This window comes from Panthera pardus, unplaced genomic scaffold, assembly GCF_024362965.1.
Source record: "Panthera pardus isolate Hobbes unplaced genomic scaffold, ASM2436296v1 HiC_scaffold_10, whole genome shotgun sequence".
Taxonomy (NCBI): Eukaryota; Metazoa; Chordata; class Mammalia; order Carnivora; family Felidae; genus Panthera; species Panthera pardus.
This window is the reverse complement of record NW_026526655.1, coordinates 14409367-14434542: the sequence shown is the minus strand read 5'-3', so window position 1 is coordinate 14434542 and position 25176 is coordinate 14409367. Positions and strand designations below refer to the sequence as shown.

The window sequence follows — 25176 nt, the reverse complement described above, 5'->3', positions numbered from 1 at the left end:
CTACCTTCAGGGGCTACAGACATAACGGGTAATTCTGGTAGCCTCCATGCTTTCTATAACATGAGGATGTTAGCCTGCAAGAGGAAGAAAAGGATGTGGTCATCAATGCAATCTGCTTTTATCAAATAAAGAGCAGTTTCCTTTCAGCCAAGTCTCTTGAACTCTGCCCTCTTCATTCCTGCCACAGAAAGAAGCTTTTCTCCTTTGGTAACAAAAGGGGAAAACACTAGATTTTTATTGAATTGACCATCTAAACGGAAAGGCAGGGAAATCGGCCTCTTTTCACTGAGGCTAATTAGATTGGCTGAGAAAAATTTAAATTTCCATCTCCTTTCCCAGGGAAGGAATTCAACTGCCCACGATGATGATTCCTGATTTTGTCACAGGAGGGAGGCCCCTTGTGTGGCATCTCCCCGGGCTCCTGAGGGAAGAACGCTTCTCCAGAAGCCAGATGGCTGCTTTTCTGCTTTTCTACCTGCAGGTATTTTCTTTTTCACTTGAGGAACCATTCCTGCTGTTACCTGTTCACTATCAGCATCGAGATGATTTCTTGTGACCTCTGTGCTATCAAGAAGACTAAAAGCCATCAGAACCTCTAGAAACAGGAGCAATCCAGGCAGGATGCAGTCAATTTAGGGGCTGTGCAAAGCTTTCTTAACTTCCAAAAAAAAAAAAAAAAAAAAGTTCAAACTCTATCCCCAGCCTAGTCTTGAAACACAAGGTTAAACTCACCCCAGAGAAGCACAGTTTGAGGAAGTAGGAAGAGTAGCCTGGTTTCCAATTCTGTTCCATGCTTTATTCCTACCAGGTCTGTTTAGTGATTCACTCATACTAACATCTGAGAGACCACGGCATGCCTGCTTTCCTTCTGTGAGTCTAGAATTTTGTCAAGTGCTACGGCCAGCCCCCCATAAAAGCAGTGGGTCTTGAGTCTCTAATGAGCTTCCTGGTAGACAGTATTTTACAGATGTGGACATAACACAGGAGCACTTCCTGTGTGACTCCCCAGGGCAAGGACTCATGGAAGGTGACTCTGAGTTCCTCTGGACTTCAACCATTCCTTTCCTTTCACCGATTCCGTTTTGTGTCCTTTGTAATAAATCACGGCCATGAGGACAACCATCTCCTAGTGAATCATCGAACCGAGGGGGTGATCTTGGGGCCCCCAAACACAGCAGGGCAAAGATTTTATGAGGAAAAACTAATGACTGACATGACTTGTAAATGACCAAATACGGAAATGATGAGAAGGCACAACTCAAAGACTGTTACAAGAACTTAGGTTTGTAAGTCACTCCGAAAATGGTATTGCTTTATTTATACAGGAAAAACTATTTTATTGAGACACACACACACACACACACACACACACACACACACACACACAGAGTAAGCAGATATCTTTAGCTTTTGATGAGATTAAAGTAATTAAATGGGAAATAACAGCCAACATATATATGGTGCTTTCTCTGTGCTGGGCACTGTTCAGTGTACTTTGCATACTAATTCATCTAAATCTCACAAAACCGTGAGGCAGATACTATTCCCATTTTGCAGATGAGAAAACTATGGCACAGAAAGAATAAGTAACCTGCACCAGGTCACACGGCTGGGATTCAAACTCTGGCATTCTGGATCCAGAATCTGTTCTTAACTATGCTATAAAAAGAAAATGAGCATCACAAAGAAGGGCCACTCTAACGAGAGAGGAATAAATGCTTCTTCCCTTCTCACTTCTTGCTTTTATTTTCTAACACAAATCAAAGAGTCTACTTTTAGGCACTGCATGAAAACAAAAACACAGCAGTTAACGCCCTGGTTATCTGTACAGGCTAACAACTTCGGCTATGCCAGGTTTTCTCCTAAGCATAACACTTAAAAATCAAGTGGTTTATTCGAAATTGTTTCTGCATGAACAGTTAGTAAAGATACACTCTTTCCCTCAAACCATCTTTTCAGTCTTAGAAATGCCTAAAAGGAAATACACATATTAAGTAAACAGCTGGCATAACAATAATAAGAAAAGAAGATGCCACAAAAAATATGCTACGAGTTGGTTTTCTGTCATTGTTTCGTTTCCCAGCCTAAGCGCAACATCCTAAAATATTTCACAACACAGGAGCCTTGCCTTTGTTTGACTTAGGCCAAGCAAAATTTCTTCTCCAGGAAATCAATCGTGGCCTCCGGGCCCCTGATGCAACAATAGCATAAGCACGCTCATCCTCAAACTGTTTCCCAAAATTGAAGACCTCAGGACCACAGCCCTAACTTATTTCTAAGGTTTTATCATAAAGGTTTTTTTCTGTTTTTAATTCTATCCTCCAACTGACTCTACATTTTTGATGCAGTCCCCAGCAAAACAGTTCAAAAGGCCGGTGTGTCCAGGGAATGGGTTTTCGCTGTCTCACCACATTGCAGTTCTATTCTGAAAGCAGTCTCGTCTTCTGTTTCCACTCTCAGGAAAATGACTGCTGTAGCTCAAGCCCTTCAACTTACCGCTCAGGTTATTGCTTTTATTTTTACAGTTTCCCCGACTAGAGAGACAATCATACTTTATTCACTGAGGAATTTTTCTTTGTAAAGTCCACGCATGTATCATTCTTCTGTTTTGCATGCTCAAAAACTGCCCGTTCCAAAGTGCAGGCAACTGGAAACTGAAGAGTTTAGGGTAATTACCACTGTAACAAAATCTACATGAATGCATACAAAAGAGTAGGGGCCGTTTTCTGTTAACCCTTTGCGGCCCAGTAACCCCGAAGGTTTCTGCCAAAACCATGACCGGCGGGTGACCCCAGCATGATGCAATTAAGCTCGGTATCCCCACACCGGTTTAATACTCTGAGCGGATTGTTCGCATTAGCTTTGTCATATACACAGTTTGGTTTCAATGGGAAATAAACTCGTGCATGTAACAAATGACTCCAGGCAAATGTATCCCAGAAACTGACATAAAAGAGGACAGACAAGGTATAAACGGTGTTCCCTCCCAGTGGGCCTACACAAGCAAGCACCGTGACCCGGAACTTGCAGAACCGGGGTTCTCAAAGTGGGGTTCCTGGGCCAGCAGCAAAAACAGCACTGGGAACGTGGAAGCGAGGCAAACTCTCGGGCCCCAGCGCAGCCTTGCTGAAGCGGAATCTCTGGGGCAGGGCCCAGCTATCTGTGTTTTAACAAGGCCTCCATTTGGTTCTGATACATGCTCAAGTTTGAGAACCACTGTCTAGAGAGAGCAGATAAGTAAGTACATTAAGCCGAAACCAGGGTATCTCAGCCACGGCACCGAGGACATCTGAGCCGGTAATTCTTTCTGCGAGGTGCTGCCTCGTGCATTACAAGGTGTGGCGTGTCATCTCTGGCCTCTACCCACCGGATGCCAGCAATACCCTCCTACAGTCGTGACAACTGAAACGTCTCCAGATATTGCCAAATGTGCCCTGGCCGGCAAAGTCACCCCTCACTGAGAACCAGTTTTCGAAACTGTCAAAGGCCCTCCGCGGTAGGGTGCATACCCTATGTGTTCTAGGAGGCTCCCAGCAGGGCCTGGGGTAGCACCTGCAAGGGACATGCACTGCTGTTTCCCCAGCAAAACAAATGGACACTCACACGGCATGGGATAAATCGAGATTACAAACGGTCTCATCTATTCAAGTGGTAGCACCAGTGAGTTTTCGGGCCCAGTTTACAAACAGAAACCACTTTTGACTTTTAAATTTTTTTTTTTTTCAACGTTTTTTATTTATGTTTGGGACAGAGAGAGACAGAGCATGAACGGGGGGGGAGGGGCAGAGAGAGAGGGAGACACAGAATCGGAAACAGGCTCCAGGCTCCGAGCCATCAGCCCAGAGCCTGACGCGGGGCTCGAACTCACGGACCGCGAGATCGTGACCTGGCTGAAGTCGGACGCTTAACCGACGGCGCCACCCAGGCGCCCCCACTTTTGACTTTTAGAATGTACTGAATTTTGGAGCTCCTGATGAGGGAAGTGACTGTACTACCCACCTCAAGGGGAGATGTGAGGACTGGATGCCGCCGAATACATGGGTTCAATTCTGTACCAACCGAGAGAGGAACTTTTTTTTTTTAATTTAAATTTTCGTTCAGTAACACACAGCACAACAATGGCTTCAGGAGTAGAATTCAGTGATTCATCACTCACATACAACACCCAGTGCCCATCACAAGCCCATCTAGCCCACCTCCCATCCCTCTCCCTCCATCAATCCTTGTGGTTGCTTTCCCTCTCCCCCTCCCCACCCAGAGAGAAGGAACTTTTAAAAGGTTAGCTATTGTTATTTCCAATGTACAAATTCTGATCGCGTCGCTTGCTTTGAAGTCTTTGATGGTTCCTCACTAGCTACGAACTAAGGTCAAATTCCTAACAGTGGCATACAAAGAAGGCCCTTCCAAAACGGGACACTAGGACCGTCCGGCTCTCAGTACTCTCTCCTGCCATGGCCACTCATCCCCACTTTGCTCCGGTCACCTAGAAGTGACGGTGGTTCTTTATTCCCCTCCTGTTCTTTCCATCTGCCTGGAACAGGGATGTGTGTCCTCCTCCCTTCACACAGCCCACTTCTCTATCCAGTGACATCTCCTCTAGGAGACTTTCTTGAACTCTGGCCCTCAGGGACACTCTTTCCTCTGTGTCTCCCCAACACCCTAGAAGCCGAGAGCACAGGGCATCTCTTCAACCAGTCTGTCTAGTCCTTTGGAAGCAGAGATTTTGGCATTACTGGTCTCTCTACACTACAGGTCCAGCACACAGTAAGTGTCTAATAAATGCTTGTTTGATAAATAAGGGCGGTCAGTGTTCTGTTTCCTCCATATGCTGGTTTCATCGGGTCAAGGGCCATAAAAATCAATGAATCAGAAGTTAGGAGGGCAAGTGCTGTGGCTTTTGATCCCTGTTGTATTCCCCAGAGCCTGGCACTCAATAGGTACAGTATTTCTAAATATATGAATGCATGAGTGAATAAATGATTGAACAGTAAGACACCTATTTATGACAATGTAAAGACAGACCCCCACATCCAACAACAAAAACCCATAGCCACGTGCTTTCATAAATCTCATAAAGGCACCTGCTAAGAAACGTCCTACCTTCAAGAAAGCTCCATGGCCTGAAACACAAATTGGAAACACAAGGCTCTAACGACCTTCACCTGGTCCGGTCATCAGCAAAGGCCTTGCTGTGTCCAAGTTAAAAAAAAAAAAAAAAAAAGAGCTGATCTAAGGCTCCCCCCAGAACATTTCAATCCCAGAGCAGCTAAGTAATCACTTTCCATAAAACATTTATTAGCACTGCTCCTGGCCAGTAATCTCAAATATTCAGCAATTTACCCAACATGCATGAGTCATGGATAAGATATTTTACTGAATAAGATAGCTAAGTTTTATGAAATGTTGTCTGCATCTAAGTTGATCATGACGCAAATATCATTCTTGTGCCCTTTGCCTTTTTTTCACATTCCCTTCGTCTCCCTGTGGCTCATATCCCCCTCTCCCATTCCCTGCCTGCCTCTGCACACCAACACCCAGGTCTTTTGCAATCACTCCCCACCTCCTCTGAGGTTGGCTACATTATACAAGCCAGGAGAGGCTATTGCCTGCTCATAATAACCAGACTCGAAAAGCAAAATACAAAGGTCAACTAGGCAACCCAGGAGGCTTCAAGTTTTCCGTGCCCAGAACAGGCCCTCAGATGTTGCTTACTTCAAAAGAAAGGACCACAAAAAGCTGTCAGCTCTAAGCAAAGAACAGTACCTTCCATTTCCAGAAAGCCTTTTGGCTTCTGGAATATCACCATTTAAGAGCACTCATTGTAGCAAGGAAACACAATTTCACTCAGCAAACATCCGTCATTTCTTCCAAATTCCTATTGTAAAGCCACAAACCTAAACTTTCAGGGTTTTAAAAACACTAAAGTTTTAAAACAAACCGTATCTCTCCAATCCAATCGCACTGCCCTGGGCAGACCAAAAAGGTAAGAGTCCTGGGTTGCATTTCTGGCTTCAGCAGTATCTCTGGGGCTTTCCTAGGGCCTCAACTTCCTCTTGGTAAAATGACAAAATCGCACCAGATCAGTGTTTCCCAAATGTGTGAAGGGCATTCTTCAATGCCAGTTGTCTTAGTACAAGAATGAGATGACTTCAGGTGCACACAGGATAACATACTCTACTCATTAGTTTAATTCTTTATGGCAGGTGATACTGGGTTTCTGCTAATAGTGGAGAACACATTTTTCTTTAAAATAAAAGCACCCAACCTTTTAAAAAATAAGTCTCTTTTAGGAAAAAAAAAACAAAACTATGTAGTAAATAGAGTTCAGCGGGTCCCAGCAGCTGTGAAGCAGAAGGGAGACAGTGAGTGCTCCTGGAGGTTTGCTGAGAGAGGGGAATCCTTCGCAGCAGGACCCGCGGTCACCTGCCTCCAATACTCCTGGCTCAGAGGTTTGGAACTGACTGCGGAAGGCCAAGAAATCCCCCAGAGGTCGCGACGCTTTCGAGGGGCAAGCAAAACCCCACAAAGGAGAGGCAGGGACGGGGGTCCCGGGCTAGACAGGCGCGGTGGGGGTCACCGACGGGAGAGGCGCGACGGGAAGGGGGGTACCCCTATGGAGGGGCGCGGCGGGAGGGAGTCGCCGACTGGAATGGGCACGGAGGGTCCGGGGTCCCGAGCTGGAAGGGGCGTGGATCCTGGGCTAGAATGGCGCGGTGGGGGTCACTGACTGAAGGGGCGCATTGGGACAGGGATCCTCGGTTGGAAGGGCGCTATGGGACCGCGAAAGGAGGTCCCCCGCTGGAGGGAGCGGTGAGACCGTGGTCCCGAGCTAGAGGGGTGCAGTGAAGGTCCCAGACCGGAGGGGCGCGGCGAGGTCCCGGGGGCCGAGGACGCCCCCTCCCGGAGAGGGACGAGGCCTCCGACCCCACGATCCCCACACCCTGCCGCCGGCGGGAGTACGGGCCGCCCCCGTCGCGCCTCCGCCGGCGCACGACCCGCCGGCCCTACCTGTCCTCGCTGGCCGTGATGACGCCGTCCTCCTTGGGGATGAGAAGCGCGGCCGTGACGGCGTCCTGGTGCCCCTCGATCTTGCTCAGCAGCACCGGGCGGCTGCTCTGCGGCCTGGAGTGGATCTCGGCCGCCATGTTCGCACGACGGGCGGCGGCTGGCAGCGGCCTCCCGGGCGGGAAGCCCATCAGCTGACGGCCGGGCGGGCGGGGACGCGCCGGTTCCGCTCGGGCTCCCGGGGCCGCGTGGGCGCCGCGCCGCCGTAAGCTCCCGAGTGCTGCCGCCCGCGCCCGTATTGCCTGGGGAAGCCGCGCAGCCGAAAACTCCGAAGCCGGGAGAGAGCCCCGGAGGCCGTCTCCCAACAAGTGGGGAAGTGACAAAGGTTGAATGGTAAAGGCATTCACCCAGGAGTGGATTGAGCCGTTGGAGGGGACGAGGAACTGTCCCCCAAACCAGAGCCCTTCTGGAAATAATGATACTTACGTCGTGCTTCTTCTTAGAAGCCATTGTTTGGAAGATTTCGAAGATGTGGCAAGCGTGAAAAAATACAGTGCCATTTTTAGAATCCTCGAAAGACAGTCGGTGACACTCATTGAGTGGTGCCTCTATACCAGGCACTATCCCCATTTCCTGACACGGATTATCTTATTTAGTGCTGAAAACAACTTTAAGAGATGGAGAGATAGAGCTCTTGTGTTCTCTTTGTAGCCGTGAGAAAACTGGACCACGAAGAAGTTAAATCACTTGCTTTAGGGCGCACGGCTATTAGAAAGAGAAAACTCCAGGAGATGGCGTGGTGCTGTGATCCAGATGTCAGTGCTGCCGGGAGCTGGCCCAGCGCTGACAGCTGCTTCCTGCGGAACATAAACACCAAACAATGCCACTCCATAATCATATATAAACACAGCCAAAAACATGAAATTGTCCAAACCACACAAATGAACAAACATCCCTCTATGCTGGCTAACAAGAGTGACTCCTGTTTCTTTACCAGTTAGTTCCAGCTTTAGCCTCTGCCTAGTCTTCCTTCCTCTAGACAAGATTTAGTAAAAGCTCCAATCATAGAATTACCCCTATTTCCTGACAGAATCCAGTCCAGTCCAGAGGATAGCCCTTCTTCCTTAAGTCCTCCCTAAAATCACTGAACACAAACCTAAATCCTACAGTAATTCTATCACTAAGGCCGCATAATTCCACGATATGCCTTCTCCTGCCAGTTAGCAACCAACCCAACGTAATCAAGTACAGGTGCGTTCCTGGTGGCTTTTGGCTAGAGCACATCAAGAGCTGCTAAGTTACAGTCATGATGGGGACCCAGAAAATCATTGACTCCCGAGACCTCCCCTCTCCAACCCACACTCCCCCCCCCATATTATTCTGACCCATGAACTGCAGACTTGCACTAGAGATGTACCGTACCCATGGCTATCCAGCACTTCCAATGTGGCTAGTCCAAACTGAGTTATGGTATGAGTTCAAAATACACACCGAATTTTAAAGACTTAGTACAAAACAAAACAAAATAAGGGATTTCATTAATAAATTGTATGTTGATTACATGTTGAAATGATAAAATTTAGATACATTCAGTTAGATATTTAAAAAGTTAATGTCACTATATTTAATACAGCTAATAGATTTTAAATCACATATGTGCTTCACCTGGTATTTCTATTGGACTGTGCTATACGAGTACTTTCTTACATGAAGTTAATAACATTTATTCATGGATTTATTTATTCAACAAACATGCATTGTATACCTACTAAGCACCATATTCTGACAAGATTAATAAGACATGGTTCTTGCAAGGCTTTTACAGTGTGATGACTAGACTGAACAACTTTTTTCAAACAACAAACATTTATTGAGTGCGTGCTATGACCCAGACACCAGTCTACATGTAGCTGTGCTCCAAAGACACAAAGGTTGCTCTACCATTAGGACTTAGATTCCAATGAAAGAACCGGATGATAAACAACAGAAATAACTAGATGACATAGTATATCAGAAGATGTTAAGGGCTGTGAAAAAAATAAAACTGAACAGTGATGGGGTGATAGAGGGTATGGCAATTTTAAACAGGATGGCAAGGAACGTTCCAAGATATGTTGCATAGATCCACCTTCATAGAAGGAAGGCGGGCCACAGATGCTCTCTAGCTTTCAGCTCCTTCAGGGTTTGCCTCAGCTGCAGAGAGCCACCGAGGCTTGACCATGCCCTTCACGGGGCAGCCCGAATTCTGTAACTAAATGAGAGAGGAGTATAGAGGGCTGGCTATTTCAGTCCAGTGTGGGACACACTGATAGGCAGAACTTGCTCCAGAGCTCTCTCATGGGTTGGATGAGAATTTGTCAGGCCTGTATTGCAGCCGACTTCTACCTAATCCTGTTAACATCCGCCTCTCTTCATAGATGTGGATTTCTAATAAATATCCTGCACACCAATCTCTGTCTCAGTGTCTGCTTCCAGAGAATGCAACCCAAGGGAAGGCCTCACGGAGAGGGTGATGTTTGAGCCAAGAAGGAGAACAGGGAGTAAAACAGGCAGAAGTGTGGAAGAAGTCCTCTCCTGCAAAAGGGCACAGCAAGTGCTAAGGCCCTGAGGTGAGAGCATGCCTGGGAATTGCTAGGGCTGGCAAGGCAGCCAGTGTGGCTGGAGCAGAGTGAGTGAGGGGTACAGAGAGATGAGGAAGAAGGGCCACCGGACAGATAATGTCGCCCCTGGAGGCCATGGTCAGGAGTTTGGCTTTTACTTTAAGTTAGATGGGACGCCAGTGGAGGATTTTGAGTGCAGAAAACTACCTTGATCTGCCTTCAGTCTTAAAAGGCAAGGGTGTGAGTCGGGAAGCTAATCAAATAAGGCAGTCGAGAGACAGTGATGGCTTAGAACAGAGTGCAGGCGGTGAGAAGACAATAGAGTCTAGGCATTTCTGGAAGGTGGAACCAATGAACTTTGTTGGATATGGGGTATGAAAGAAAGAGGAATCAGGAATGACACCAGGGTGTGTGGGATGACAAACTGAAGAAATTGAGTTGCCTTTTACCGATCTGGGGAAGATGTTTGGGCAAGAAGATGGGGAGTTCAGTTTTGGACGTATGAAGCTTGACATGTCCATTTGGAGTTGTTAGGAGACGATTATGTGCAGGAGTTTTGTATATACACAACTGGGTAGCAGAGAAGTCTGGACTGAACACATAACTTTGGGATTTGAAGGGACATAAATGAAGTGCATCAGGCAGCCCTGGGTGGGGTCTGTTTTCTGAGCCTGGGTCCTAGAACCAAGTAGTCCCATTAGCATATGTTTATTGAATAAACGAATTCATGAATGAATTTTAAAAACTGCTTAATACCTCAACTTCGTGAGTTAGTGGGAAAAGCTTCTTGAGACCCTACATTTTTCCTTTGTATATTACGTTCTCATTGTTGTATTTACTGAGAAACTCTCAAAGACCCGTCCTATTAACATAACATTATTTGCTCCAACTAGATTACTAGATTATTTCTCCCAGTAAATGGACTGTTACAGAAATAATAGTTCCTGTGGTTTCTTTTAACCCATGTATTTGACTAATGTTCAGTGAATTTTGTTCACATGCAGTGTAAATTATTGAAACACAAAGACCAATCATGATTTTCTCTCATCCCTTCTGAGAGAATTTGCTTCACCCAAAAATCCATCAGCTTGTCTTATGATACGTGCCAACCTCCATTTCCTCTCTCCCTCCCCAAAGAGAACGCTTTTATAGGCTATGATGAACCATTCAGACTTTCCCTCTTGAAAGGTTAAGAGACCCCAAACTGAGTTGTATGATCTGCCAAAGAAAAACAAGAGCTAGACAATAAAGACAGATTTTACTCAGGAACTATTGCAATAAGGGAAAAGAGACCTGTATGTAGAATTCAGCTCAATTCCAAATACAGCATGGACCAGTGGGAATTTATACCCAGGGGGGCTAGGAAGTGTCCATGAACATTAAACTAAGTGGAAACATCAAGGGTAAAGGCGGGGCTGGGTGGGGGAGGATTCTTGACAGGATTCTTCTGAAGGCAGGCCAGGGTGATCAGGTATAACGTGGGGATAGTGGCAGGTGATGAATTTGATTAGCTATCAAGGGTGATCAAGATAGTGAACGTGTGGAATTCTTCCTGAACTGACTCCAGATTCTTGCTGAAAGTGGGCTATGCAGGCCTAACGAAGACAATGAAGCCTAAGGTTGAAGCCTAGTTGAGAAGAGGGCTTAGGGGATCCTGACTATAGTTTGGTCAAGGGGAGAATCCTTATCACAGCCTAATATTAGAGATTCTTGAGTTAAGTAGTGGCATGCCTGGGTCTGTGTTTCAGGGAGATGAATGAAGGTGAAGAAAGGAAGGTGCAAGGCCTGGCAAGGAGATAAGGATAGCCATCAGGTAGCTGCTGTGGAAATAAACTGAAAAAGGACTTGGCTCCTGGACAAAAGAGGGTGTTTGTGGAAATAGAAATAACTGAAAACATCGGAGCCCAATCTGGGTTACTGGGGGGGGGGGGGGGCAAGGGAGGGAGACACTGATGCCATTAACAAATAGAGAGACCACAGAAAGAGGTGCCTGCCCTTTGGGGATCTAGATGTTCAGCAGGCAACTCAAACTTGGAAATTCAGACAAGTCTTTTGTGAATTAATATTAGATTAACATTTATATTAACCATTTGGTAGGAAAGCAATATAATAATACTGCCAAAGAGAAGATAAGGGGGAAAAGACATAATTCCATTGTTCCATTTTGATGCATTTTTTTTCCCAATCCTTTTTTTTTTTTTATGCTTTAAAAAGTTTGTACTGTTAGAAATTTAAATTTTGGTTAAGTCAAAATCCCTTAGTGGAGGGCTCCTGAAACGAAGGCTTTTGGAGACACGTTGGGCAAATATTTGTTCATAAATAGTGGCTGGATTGATGGTCTGTAACTCTTAGGACTAAATATATATTGACAAGGAATGGGTTTTTCTGAGACTTTAAGTGTCTTCTTCAAACTGAGAGTGAACCAGGTTTTTGACAAGGAATGGGTTTTTCTGAGACTTTAAGTGTCTTCAAACTGAGAGTGAACCAGGTTTTTGCGTTAATGAGAAAGGAAGGACCAAGAAAGCAACCGCCAGGGCGCAGCAGCTTCCACGAATTTTTGGAGCCAAAAGCCCCTCAATCCGGGATCACCAGGGCAGGAACTAGAGCTCGCACATGCGCAGTAAACACTCAACGGCAGCCGCCCCGCCCCCTGCGTACTAGCCCCGCCCCGGTTTCGCTCTCCTCGTCCAAGTCCGGGGGTGTGTGTTACCGAGGCACCGGTCCGGCTTTTTTCCTTCCGCCCTCCGTTGAGTTTTTTTTCCCCCCCCCAGCAATGGCATCCGGCCTGGGGAGGCTGCTGTTGCGGGGGCCTCGCTGCCTCCTGGCCCCGGCCGCCCCCACTCTCGTCCCGCCTGTTCGGGGCGTGAAGAAGGGATTCCGCGCCGCCTTCCGCTTCCAGAAGGAGTTAGAGCGCTGGCGCCTGCTCCGGTGCCCGCCGCCGCCCGTGCGCCGGTAGGAGCCGCCTCGGAAGGGGTCGGGTTGGCGGTGGGGGACCGGGCGGCGGCGGCGGCGAGGAGGGTGGCTCCTCGATAAAGCGCGCCTGGCCTGAGCCTGGGACACGTGTGGTAGAGACACCGGTGGAACGTGGACGCGTGGACTGAATCCCAGGGAATGGATTTCTGCCTTGGGGCGCCGCGGCACTCTCCCTTCGATCCTATCAACCGCGAGTTGTGAGAAATGAGGCCTCCCGAGTGTAACCTCTATGCGGGCCTGGGGGGTTGTAGACCCTGTGTTGCAATGGCTGGGAATTCTTGGGTACGGATAAGAGGGATGAAAGCGTTCCACAGCGTTGCAAGAGCGAACTTAAGTGTATGCACAAGTCCACTTGCCAGAATAAAAGGAAAACAGTAACAGTTGAGCTTTAGGGGTTTTTTGGGTTTTTTTTTTTTTTTTTTTTTTGCCCTAATTTATCTTGTTTGTTCTTAGCCTTGTTGCAATAGTGTCTGGCAGTAGCTTGGCAGAGAGGTCCAGTGGTCTGGTAGAGAAAGTCACAGGTAGCACCACCTGAGATCTGCTGCATGTGAGGTCTCGGATCTTCTTGTCTCTGATAAGGTGTCTTTGACATGCAGTCGTGGCAGTGTGCACCTCAGTCTTTTGACTTCCATTTGTAGGTATTTGAGTTCCATATTATTGCTATTACAGCAGTGACTAGTTTGGAAGTTACTACTCCTTTGGAATTAAGTATGAAATTTCATAGCGGCTTTAATATTGCCCCCCCCCCCCCCCAAAGGTGAACCAATTTAAACATAGATCAGTAGGAAGAGAAGTTCATATTCTTCTGTTCTTTCAAAACAATGTTAAGTTCTTTTCCTAATAGGCAAAAAAATAGTTACCTCTTCTTAATTCACATTTCTTTGATTATTGTGAGGTTAGTCATGTTAAGCTTTTATAATTGGAAGAAACTAAGCATTATATAGGTTATATACATTTTATGACTTATAGCCAAAATCTTTAGCTTTTCCTATTTTAAAAACAATTTTTTTAAGTTTACTTACTTATTTTGAGAGAGAGCGAGCAAGCAGGGTAGAGGCAGAGAGGGAGGGGAGAGAGAGAGAATCCCAGGCAGGCTTCAGATGTTTAACTAACTGAGCCACCCAGGCATCCCTCCTATCCTTTTTTACTTAAAAGAGTTTTATTTTGGTTTTAGTGTCTCTTTAGAAAGACCTTGTAGTCATTCCTGGGAATGATCACGAACTTTTAATCTACTTACTATGATAGTAGATTATTTAGTTGCTAATTTAAATGGGTGTTTGTAAAACTTGATAAGAGCTGAATATAATGTACTTATTGTTTATATCTTGAGCCTGTGAAATTATAATGTGTATTTCATACCTGGGTATAAAGCATAATTCTGTGGTTATAGGAGAAATGAGGACTCTAAAAGGTAGGGTAATGGCTCAGTCTCTGACGTTGAAGAACATCTTTAACATTGGCTCAAAGGGAAAATGAGTGCACTAGTGAGTATAGCAAAGAACTGCAAGTACTCATCTGACTTAAGTTTTAACTTTTAGAAAAATCAAAGCCTTGTGTTAAAATGAAACCCAGTCCGTGGGGCACCTGGGTGGCTCAGTCGGTTGAGCGTCTGACTTCAGCTCAGGTCATGATCTCACACTCCGTGAGTTCGAGCCCTGCATCTGGCTGTGTGCTGATAGCTTAGAGCCTGGAGCTCGCTTCGGGTTCTGTGTCTCCCCCTCTCTCTGCCCCCCCCCCCCCCCCCGCTCATGCTCTCTCTCTGCCTCAAAAATAAATTTAAAAAAATTAAAAAAAAATGAAACTCAGTCTTTTTAAATTTCCTTTACATAATCCATCAAATTGCATCCCAATGAAAAGTTCTTGCATCATTGCAACATCTTATTGTTCTCTTTACCATCTCTTACTATCTTCTGTTTTATGTTTTCAGTTCAGAGAAGCCCAACTGGGATTACCATGCTGAAATAGAAGCGTTTGGACATCGGTTACAGGAGACGTTTTCCTTAGATCTTCTCAAAACTGCATTTGTTAATAGCTGCTATATTAAAAGTGAGGAGGCCAAGCGCCAAAACCTTGGAATAGAGAAAGAAGCTGTTCTTCTGAATCTTAAAGATAATCAAGAACTCTCTGAACAAGGGACATCTTTTTCAAAAACTTGCCTCACACAATGTCTCGAGGATGCATACCCAGACTTGCCCACCGAAGGCATTAAGAGTCTCGTTGACTTTCTCACTGGTGAGGAAGTGGTATGTCATGTGGCCAGAAACTTGGCCGTGGAGCAGTTAACACTGAGTGCAGAGTTTCCAGTTCCCCCGCCTGTTTTACAGCAGACTTTCTTCGCAGTAGTTGGAGCCTTGCTGCAGAGCAGTGGCCCTGAGAGGACTGCTCTTTTCATCAGGGTAGGTAATGCTTGATTGCAGAGGCTGGGACATACATGAGGTGGGCAGAAGAAGAAGAAGTTTAAAAAAAAATTTTTTTAGTGTTTATTTTTGAGAGAGAGCGCGAGTGGGGGAAGGGGCGGGGCGAGAGGGGGACACAGAACGCGAAGCAGGCTCCAGGCTCCGAGCTGTCAGCACAGAGCCTGACTCGGGGCTCAAACCCACGAACCGTGAGATCACGACCTGAGCTGAAGCTTGGAGCTTAACCAACTGAGCCACCCAGGCGCCCCTGAAAAGACTGTTTCGTGATTCGTTCCTTTGTTAAATGATCTTGGAAGCTTATATGTGAATTTTTCTCCCTACCAAATCCTGAGAAAGCCCTAAAGCTTATGGTAGTGTCTCATTATTGAGGACATCATCAGAGGTGCATATTCAGTGCTAGGTTGTGAGTTCCCAGGACTGCAAGCCTGTCTTCAGCTTTCCATCATTAGGTCCACAGGCAGTGCCTGCATGGTACATGTTCAGTAGGTGTTTAGTGAATGAACGACACCAGCTATTCGAAGGCCTGGGGTGGTTAGGGAGCTTCGTGCTGAGGCACCGGCTGCTGTTCCACTTTTACAAGTAGTAAAATCTTGGATTTCTGGGTCTCTGTGATGTATACCTAATTCCTTGTTAGCCGGTAGCTTAGCTAGTGAAAATACTTACGTAATTGGGATTCCTTGACTCCCCCTGTTCTTTTAGAATTTGACTGGGAGGATTTTTATCCCCTGCATTGGATGAATGCACGAGTTTTTGGTCACCTTTACATAATGGCAAATTCACACAATTACTTTAAGTCAAGAGACAGTCTTGATTCAGACATCTGAATGTCGGGGTCCTTGAAATCAGCATCCCTTAACTGTTGGGATATCACTTCGTTTTGATCACTTCGATACAGAAGAATACCTGCATTGGCCAACACTCAGGCTTTGTTCGTATCCGTCTTCCTCCTTCCCCAACTAGGGCCTGTAACAGGTGGGCCACCTCTCTGCCTTTGGGAAGCAGGTACATTAACGGCCCTTCTGGAGGGGGAGCTCAGAGAAGGAAAAAGGAGAACAGAAGAGTTTTACTTGACCGGGTGGCCGTCAGCTGGTCTAGTGCTTTCTGAGTCTGGTTGATGTTCAAAACAACTGCGGGGCATTGTGTCCCCTGCTGGAACCTTCCAGCCATCTTCCTTGACCTGGGTATTGACTCTTTTTCCCACATCAGCTTCCGGTTTCCTGCATAGGATTCCCTTACAAATGATATCCCTTCTGTGAGTTCCACATTAGGTCTCGAGGATATTTATACCTTTGACATGAGTCGCAGGCTTCTGCTACTGGCAGCCTCTGCCAGCCTGTTGCCTGTAAGCAGAGAATGTGTGTTGGCGGCCAGGTGACTGTATGTTTCTCGTCTCAGATTTGGAGGCCACCGGACTCTTTGAAGTCCTCGCGGCTTGAGGTGAAAAGGAAATCCTCTCCTTTGCCCTCTCCTCTCCCAGTAAAATAGCTTTTTCTAAAGAAATCCTCACTGAGTCCTCCCTTGATTTCCATTCTCTTTGTCCCTTTAGCTTCTGTGGAGTCTTAGAACTGTCTAAACAAATTTTGGTCGCTTTGCTTTGATATTTCCACAAGGTAGTCCTGAGACCATTTTGGAAATTCATCTTTTCTGTGTCCTAGTGACTCTGTTGACAGTTCTATTTATAGATCCTGTTAAAGATAAGTAGGTCAAATATCTGTGTTTATTCCATTCATTTGTCCACCTAGGATCTGTTGTTTAGTGTGTGCGAAACACTTTGCTGAGCACTGGAGCCGGAGCAACATGGAATACGATCCTTGCCTCCAGGGTCCTAGTCAGCTCATTAGGCGGTTCGAGTGGCCGTTGCTCTCAAAGATGTGTTATAAAGGTGCAGAGGGAACTCGGGAGGCAACAGTCAGTTATAACAGGGTTAGGGAAAGTTCATGAAAGTGATGCTTGCCCCTAGGAAGGACATTCCAGGAAGAAACCTTGAGGACAAGCTTGTGTGTGGGAAGCGTATTGAGGAGTACATAGTGGATGGTCTTGTTACGACTGCTCTAGAGAAACCTGGAGGAGTTTTGATAGATTTCCATGATCATAGGTGCATTTTAGAAGCATGTCTTCATACTGCCTCCCTGTTCTGGGGAGGTGAGATTGGAATGTTCAGCCTCCACTTCCACTGAAAGTTCTAATAATAAACTAATAAGACCAGGAACCTATCGGGAAAAAATAGGAGGCATAGGTAATCACCAGAAAAATCTAGATTTCTTTTTCTATTCCTACTAATATCTTAGGCATTCAGATTGTTTTTCCTTACCCTACCGTTGGGTTATTTTATATTGCAGATAATCCCAGGGATTCATATATAGGTGTAATTAACATATGTGTCTCGTAAGGCAACTCTATACATTAAAAAATTCAAAATCCCCAATAAGGACTTAGAAATTAAATTTTTTTTTTAATTCCAGTGTTATTAATGTACAGTGTTATGGTGGTTTCAGGTGATAAATGTTTTTTACTAATGAAGCTGAAATAGAGTTCTGGTGCTTGGGCAAGTGTTGTAATGAAATTGACTATTTTATGAACTAAGGTGTTTTTTAAATTTCTCCCCTCCTATCCCCATTTACCCATCGTTTATGATATACTGGGTTTTTTTCAATCTTTTTTTTTAAAGTTTATTTTTTGAGAGAGAGCGTGAGCAGGGGAGGGGCAGAGAGAGAGGGAAAGAAAGAATCTCAAGCAGATTTCTGTCAATGCAGAGGCTTATGCGAGGCTTGAACCCATGAATCGTGACGACATGACCTGAGCCCGAAACCAAGACTTGGATGCTCAACCCACTAAGCTAGCCAGGTGCCCTATACTGTGTTTGTTAACATGAGTTACTTGCGGTATATTTTAATGAAAATTTATGTTCCCTTATTTTCTGTCAATATTGATAGTTTTATTGGCAAAATTCTTTGTTCATAATTTTTCAATTTTCTTAGTCTCATAGATTGAAAATATCAGGTCTTAAATAGGTTCAAAAGATACAACGTGAAATTATTTCAATGATTTTTTTAAATCATAAATTTAGACAGTGAAGTACTACCCTCTAGAGGTTTTTTGGTTTTTTTTTTACATTTATTTATTTTTGAGAAACAGAAAGTGAGCAGGGGAGGGGCAGAGAGAGAGAGAGACACAGAATCTGAAGCAGGCTCCAGGCTGTCAGCACAGAGCCCGACGCGGGGCTTGAACCCACAAACTATGAGATCGTGACCTGAGCCGAAGTCAGACGCTTAACCGACTAAGCCACCCAGGTGCTCTAGGAGAGAGGATCTTAAGCAGGCTCCACAACCAGTGCAGAGCCCAGGGCTTGATCTCAGTGTCCTGAGATGATAACCTGAGCTGAAGCATCACTTAACAGCCACCAGCTACCTCCCATAGTAGTTTCTTAAACGAGTTTCTGCTGGAAGTTTCTACCATTTATTCATTAATTCATTTGCTTTAAAAATCTTTTTCTTACTGATAAAGATATATTTCTAAGATAAGATTTCACCTTCAACAATTATTTTTATTTTTTTCTTCAAGTTTTTATTTAAATTCTATTTAACATATAGTGTAATAGTAGTTTCAGGAGTAGAATTTAGTGACTTATTATTTAGACACCCAGTGTTCATCCTGACAAGTGCCCTCTTTACTGCCCATCCCTCATTTAACCCATCTCCCCCACCTCCCCTCCAGCAACCGTCAGCTAGTTCTCTGTAGTTAAGAGTGTTTTATGGTTTGCTTCTTTGTCCCCCGTACGGTCTTCTCTTTTGTTTCTTAAATTCCACATATGAGGGAAATCATGTGGTATTTGTTTTTTTCTGACTCATTTCCCTTAGCATAATACACTCTAGCTCCATCCACGTTGTTGTAGATGGCAAGATTTTATTGTTTTTGACGTCTGAGTAATACTGCTTTGCAGATATATACCACATCTTCATCAATCTAGGGACACTTGGGCTCTCTCCATAGTTCGGCTGATGTCGATAGTGCTGCTGTAAACATCGGGGTGTCCCCCTTCACATCGGCAGTTTTGTATTCTTTGGGTAAATACCTAATAGTACAATTACTGGGTCGTAGGGTAGTAATAGTTTTAATTTTTTGAGGACGCTCCACACTGTTTTCCAGAGCAGGTGCGCCAGTTTGCATTCCCACCAACAGTGTAAGAGGGTTCCTCTTTCTCCGCATCCTCACCGTCACCTGTTGCCTGAGTTGTCAATGTGAGCCATTCTGACAGGCGTGAGGTGGTATCTCATTGTGGTTTCGATTTGTATTTCCCTGATGATGGGTGATATGGAGCATCTTTTCATGTGACTGTTAGCCATCTGTATATATCTTTGGAAAAATGCTCATGTCTTCTGCCCATTTCTTAACTGGGTTATTTGTGTTTTGGGTATTGTTGGTAAGTTCTTTATAGATTTTGGATACTAACCCTTTATCAGATAAGTCATTTGCAAATATTTTCTCTCATTCTGAAGGTTGCCTTTTAGTTTTGTTGATTGTTTCCTTTGCTGTGCGGAAGCTTTTTATCTTTTTTGTTTTAATTTTTTTTAATGTTTATTTTTGAGAGAGAGAGCGTGCGTGCACGTACGTGCGCACGAGTGTACGAGTGAGTCGGGGAGGGTTAGAGACAGAGGGAGACACAGAATCTGAAGCAGGCTCCAGGCTCTGAGCTGTCAGCACAGAGCCTGTTGGGGTGCTTGAGCTCACGGACCTCAAGACCATGACCTGAGCTGAAGTCTGACACTTAACCGACTGAGTCACCCGGGCGCCCCAGAAGCTTTTTATCTTGTGAGGTTCCAGTAGTTCATTTTTACTTTTGTTTCCCTTACCTCCAGAAATGTATCTAGTAAGAAGTCTCTATGGCCAGGTTCAAAGAGGTTTCTGTCTGTGATCTTCTCTAGGATTTTGATTGTTTTCCTGTACTTAACTTTTGTGTATAGTGTAAGAAAGTGGTCCCGTTTCATTCTTCTGCATGTTGCTGTCCAGTTTTCCCAACACCATTTGTTAAAGAGACTGTCTTTTTTCCATTGGATATTCTTTCCTGCTTTGTTGAAGATTAGTTGACCATATAGTTGTGGGCCCATTTCTGGGTTTTCTCTTCTATTCCATTGATACGTGTGTCTCTTTTTGTGTCAGTACCATATTGTCTTGATGACTACAGCTTTGTAATATAGCTTGGAGTCCGGAATTGTGATGCTTCCAGCTTTTTCTTTTTCAGAATTGCTTTGTTTTTGGGGGTCTTTTGTGGTTCCATACAAATTTTAGGATTATTTGTTCTAGCTCTGTGAAAAATGCTGGTGGTATTTCGATAGGAATCGCATTAAATGTGTACATTGCTTTGAGTAGCATAGACGTTTTAACAATGCTTGTTCTTCCCACCCATAGCATGGAATGTTTTTCCATTTTTTTGTGTCATCTTCAGTTTCTTTCATAAGTGTTCTATGGGTTTCAGAGTACAGATCTTTTACCTCTTTGGGTAGGTTTATTCCTAGATATCTGACGGTTTTCGGTATAATCTTAAATGGGATTGATTCCTTGATTTATCCTTCTGCTGTTTCATTATTGGTGTATAGAAATGTAACACTTCTATATGTTGATTTTGTATCCTGTGACTACGGAATTCGTGTATCAGTTCTAGCAATTTTTTGGTGGAATCTATTGGGTTTTCTACATAGAGTATCATGTCGTCTGCGACAACTATGATTTTTGTAGTAAAACTTACGTGAAAACTACACAGAAATGAAAAAGAATAGTACATTTTGTCTTTTTCAATTCCCAGTAAGTTTTTAAATTCTCTTAAAAGTGTACTTTGAATTATGGTCCTTATTTTCATCATACTAATTTCAATGTATAAATTATATTTTTATGCGCAGGACTTCTTAATTACTCAGATGACTGGAAAAGAACTCTTTGAGATTTGGAAGATAATAAATCCCATGGGGCTACTGGTAGAAGAACTGAAGAAAAGGAATATTTCAGCTCCTGAATCTAGACTTACCAGGCAGTCTGGAAGCACCACAGCTTTGCCTGTGTTTTTTGTTGGCTTGTACTGGTTAGTAAAATTTTAATCTTAGCTTCATAACATTGATTGGAAGCCTTAAAAACTGACTTCACAATTCCTTAATATAATCTCTAATTGCATTGGAAGATTTCTAAAAAAATTTTTTTTAACGTTTATTTATTTTTGAGACAGAGAGAGACAGAGCATGAACGGGGGAGGGTCAGAGAGAGAGGGAGACACAGAATCCAAAGCAGGCTCCAGGCTCTGAGCTGTCAGCACAGAGCCCGACGCGGGGCTCGAACTCACGAGCAGTGAGATCATGACCTGAGCCAAAGTCGGACACTTAACCGACTGAGCCACCCAGGCGCCCCTGCATTAGAAGGTTTTTAAAATCTCATTCCCACGATTATCTCTTTGCTACTTCTTTTCCTGCTGGTTATTCTTAGGGGAAGCCAAGTAATCTGGGGTTTGCTAATAGTAGCTTTTGCTAACCAAGTATACGTTGTATATTTGGAGGTAAGAATTTCATCTTATTCTAACTATTTCTGTAGAAAAAGAAAACTTCTGATTCAAAAGTGTTACCGATTGAACCGTAATCCACACTTGTAACAGCTTCAGCTGAGCCTAGGACTGGAAAAGGAAGGGTTTAGTTGTCCATCAAAATATATAAATCAACCCACGTTGAACAGGTCTTAGTTTTATTAGTAAACAGTTGACTTGCCTCACACTGATTGAATAAGCGACCTCAATTAAATTAGGTAAATGTTTTCCTAATCTTTATGTGACGAAGAATTTTCTAAGTTAAAGGCGATGGAAGGCATCACAAAGGAGAAAATGGATAATGTAAAAAGTTTCAACTTGAAGTGCACAGCACAATGATGAGATACTTCTGCTTATCAGATTGAAAAGTCTTAAACACGTCCTTTATCTGCAGTTCATATACCCCTGGCAGAAGAACAGAGTGGTGCAATATTTCGTAATTCTGACAAAACGCCAACAGTCTTTAAATTTTTCACGTTCTTTGATTTGGTGTTCTCACTTTTGGGTGTGTCTCCTTCTGGACATCAAAATGTGTAAACAAAGGTGTTCATTTGTGGTTTACCCTTTATCCCCCATACCTACAACAGTTCCTAAGACATAGTAGTCAGTAAACAGTTGTTGAGCTAATAGTTTTTAAATAAGGCAAAAAGTTAGTATAAACTTTGGTATCCAGCAAGAGGGAAATGACAGATACACATGATGGAATATAGTACAGCTAGGACAGGTGATGTTCTTAAAGGATTTTTAATGATACATGGAAGGTTTGAAGAATGATCTCTTATATTTAAACAAAAAAAGGAGTTTGCCCTGTTACTAAAATTGTTGGCATCAGGTAATAGAATTATTAATAATTATTATTATCTAGGACAAAATCTAGATTTTGCACAATGGTTTTTAAAAAAATGAACAGTGATACATTGCCACCATCATTGAGGTAGAAACATGATAAATAAACATTGTATAGTTGAAATTCACTTAGATGATTTTCTCTATCCTTTATTTTATACAAATATGCACTGTGTAATTATTATGGTAAAGTGTAACCTATATGATTAAGCTTTGTTTCATTCAATAGTATTACCACAGCAAGTGTTTCTGAGCAAATTCCTTCCATATTGTTTTTCTTTTATCTGCACAGTTCTGCTTGTCTTTCTTTGATTTGAGTCTTCCTTAGCTTTCAGGCCAATTTATATTGAATCAAAGCTACTAAGTGGAGTTGCTGTTCATGAAATGTTCAGAGATGCTTCTTTTAGTTGGATAGGTCCAGTTTGGGGTCAGGAAATTTCCAGGAAGTAGTTAAAGATAATTGAGAAGTAGCACATCCATACCACACTTGTTCAGTGCACATCCTTTCCTCCCTTGCTGGATCATTTTTTACACTTTTGGATAAGAGATTGCTAGTTATAGTAAGACGGATATCAGTAAAGCAGAATACCTATTTTTGTTGTAATTTGGTTTTAATAGAACACCAATAGCCTTAAGTGTTCACTGTGCTACTTCAGTATCCTTTGGGAATAAATCAAAGTGGATTATAATATATAAATTTTTTTTAGATCTTAGCAAGTTTTAAAGATCTAAAGCTCTTACTGTAAAATCTAGAACCGGGGTAGCTCAGTCAGTTGAGCGTCTGACTTCTGATTTTGGCTCAGGTCGTGATCTCATGGTTCATGAGATCAAGCTCTGTGGTTGGGATTCTGTTTCCCTCCCTCTCTCTGCCCCTCAACGTGTGCACACTCTCAAAATAAATAAAACTTTAAAAAGTATATATATAGAACTACTATTTTATTTGTTTTAAAGTTTAGATGAGAAACCAGAAAGGCACAATTTAGTTCCGTAAAATTTTTCCTCACATTACAGGTTCAAGATAAATTAAAAATAATGTCAATTTTCCATGAAGAGTCTTTTTTTTGTTTTTGAGAAAAAGGGCACAAGTCAGCAAGGGGCAGAGAGAGAATCCCAGGAGGAGAAGAGAGAGAGGGAGAGGGAAAAGTGGGGCTCACCCAGAACGGGCTCATGTTCACCCAAAGCAGGGCTCGAGCTCACGAACCATGAGATCATCACCTGAGCCGAAGTCAGATGCTTAACGACTGAGCCACCAGGTGCCCTCCATGAATTTAGTTTTAATAGTTTTGAGTTTTAGTAGGAAGATTTTTATATATTCTTTCATCGCTAACAACAACAGAACAAAACCATATTTACCTAGATGCACCTTGGTTTTTGATTTGAAAAATATTGGGTGCACCTGGGTGACTCAGTCAGTTAAGCATCTGACTTTGGTTCAGGTCATGATCTCGGGGCTCGTGAGTTCAAGCCCTGCGTCAGGCTCTATGCTGACAGCTCAGAGCCTAGAGCCTGCTTCAGATTCTGTGTCTTCCTCTCTCAGTGCCCCCATCCCTGTTCGTGCTGTGTCTCTCTCTGTCTCTCTGTCTCTCTCTCTCAAATAAACATTTAAAAAAATTGAAAAAAAATATTGGACCTACTAAGTTGTTGATATTTCTATGGAAATGTAAATATTTCTTTTCTAACTACTGTATATAAGGAATTCGCACAAAACCCTACTATTCAAAAGATACTACATACAAAGCTCTTGTGTTGCTCCTGATAGATATTCTTGCCAAAATAAGGTTTAGAAACCGTAACAGGCTTGTGGCCCATGTCTTATGATGCACGGATAATTTCAGACCACTCTCGGTGTTTTGTCTAGTGATAGAAAGCTGATTGCGGAGGGACCTGGGGAGACCGTGCTGGCTGCGGAAGAAGAAGCTGCTCGCGTGGCGCTCCGGAAGCTCTACGGGTTCACGGAGAACCGCCGGCCCTGGGACTATTCCACACCCGGAGGGAATTTCAGAGCAGAGAAGCTACCCGGCTACCCGGCCAAGCATGTGGCAGCCTGAGATCTGCGAGCCAGGCAGTGAGACACAGGTCAGAGATGCTCACAGCTGGACATTGTTCAGATTGTAAAGAAATAGGTCTTATTCCTCATCACGAGTTCCTAAAGTTAAACAAATATTCATCAGGTCAGTGATTCTTTTTTTTTTTTTTTTCATTTTTGTTTTGTCAAAAGTCTTTTTAGATTCTTCCAGTAAATTTTTTCTGAAGTCTTTGATTTTATTACTGTATCTCACATGTATAGTTAGGCGTATTTGATTCCTTTCCGGCTTCATCATAATTTGGGTATGTGTTTCATGCGAACTTTAATGCCAATAAAAAAGTCATTCTCCAAAGACTTCATTGTAGTTTACGTTGATATACCCAGGTTGGTGAACTTTGCCCCTCAAATACTATTTTAGCTAAAATAGTAATCATTCTTAACCTTTAGAGATGTAAAGTGCAGATGATCACAGTTGGGTATTTACATGGTCCTTAGATTCTGTCAAGGTTTAAAATTTTGTATACTAAACGAATTCATCTCATAGTTCTTGAATTTCTATAAAACAAATGGCAGAAAAGGTTAACTTTTCAAAAGCAGTTTAAAATACGCTAATTGAAAAAGTATACGTTTATCAATGCCAACGGAAAAATAAAGTATGTGTTTACCAACTTAGTGTCCCAGAATCACAGTCCTGAGGCTGCTGTGCACCAAGCATGTTGTAAGTATTTTACCGTAACATTCAGCTTG

General features: G+C 43.6%; 2 protein-coding genes across 3 annotated transcripts in view; one reads left to right on the top strand and one right to left on the bottom strand.

Annotated features, from left to right (window-relative positions):
* The window catches only part of WDFY1 (WD repeat and FYVE domain containing 1), a 46191-nt gene extending 38943 nt beyond the window's left edge, over nt 1-7248 (bottom strand). Inside the window, exon 1 of one of the 2 annotated variants that reach the window (XM_053904386.1) lies at nt 7009-7248. Coding sequence is in view for 1 of the 2 variants with exons in the window: in XM_053904382.1 (XP_053760357.1) it covers nt 7009-7196 (188 nt within the window). In the remaining variant the exon portion in view is untranslated. The remainder of the gene's footprint in view (nt 1-7008) is intronic. The other variant, XM_053904382.1, reaches the window with a different exon arrangement.
* Nucleotides 7249-12292: 5044 nt separating this feature from the next.
* Nucleotides 12293-24781, top strand: MRPL44 (mitochondrial ribosomal protein L44). Its single transcript, XM_019445783.2, has 4 exons — nt 12293-12557; nt 14506-14974; nt 20890-21068; nt 24262-24781. The coding sequence occupies exons 1-4, from the start codon at nt 12379-12381 to the stop codon at nt 24449-24451; spliced, it is 1017 nt and encodes a 338-aa protein (XP_019301328.1). The 5' UTR covers nt 12293-12378; the 3' UTR covers nt 24452-24781.
* Nucleotides 24782-25176: the final 395 nt, after the last annotated feature.

Excerpts from the sequence above, each read along its gene's own strand:
- MRPL44 (XM_019445783.2), top strand. The coding sequence starts at position 12,379 with ATGGCATCCGGCCTGGGGAGGCTGCTGTTGCGGGGGCCTCGCTGCCTC. Across the intron at positions 12,558-14,505 it reads CCGCCGCCGCCCGTGCGCCG|TTCAGAGAAGCCCAACTGGG; the intron begins GTAGGAGCCGCC and ends TTATGTTTTCAG. Across the intron at positions 21,069-24,261 it reads TTTTTTGTTGGCTTGTACTG|TGATAGAAAGCTGATTGCGG; the intron begins GTTAGTAAAATT and ends TGTTTTGTCTAG.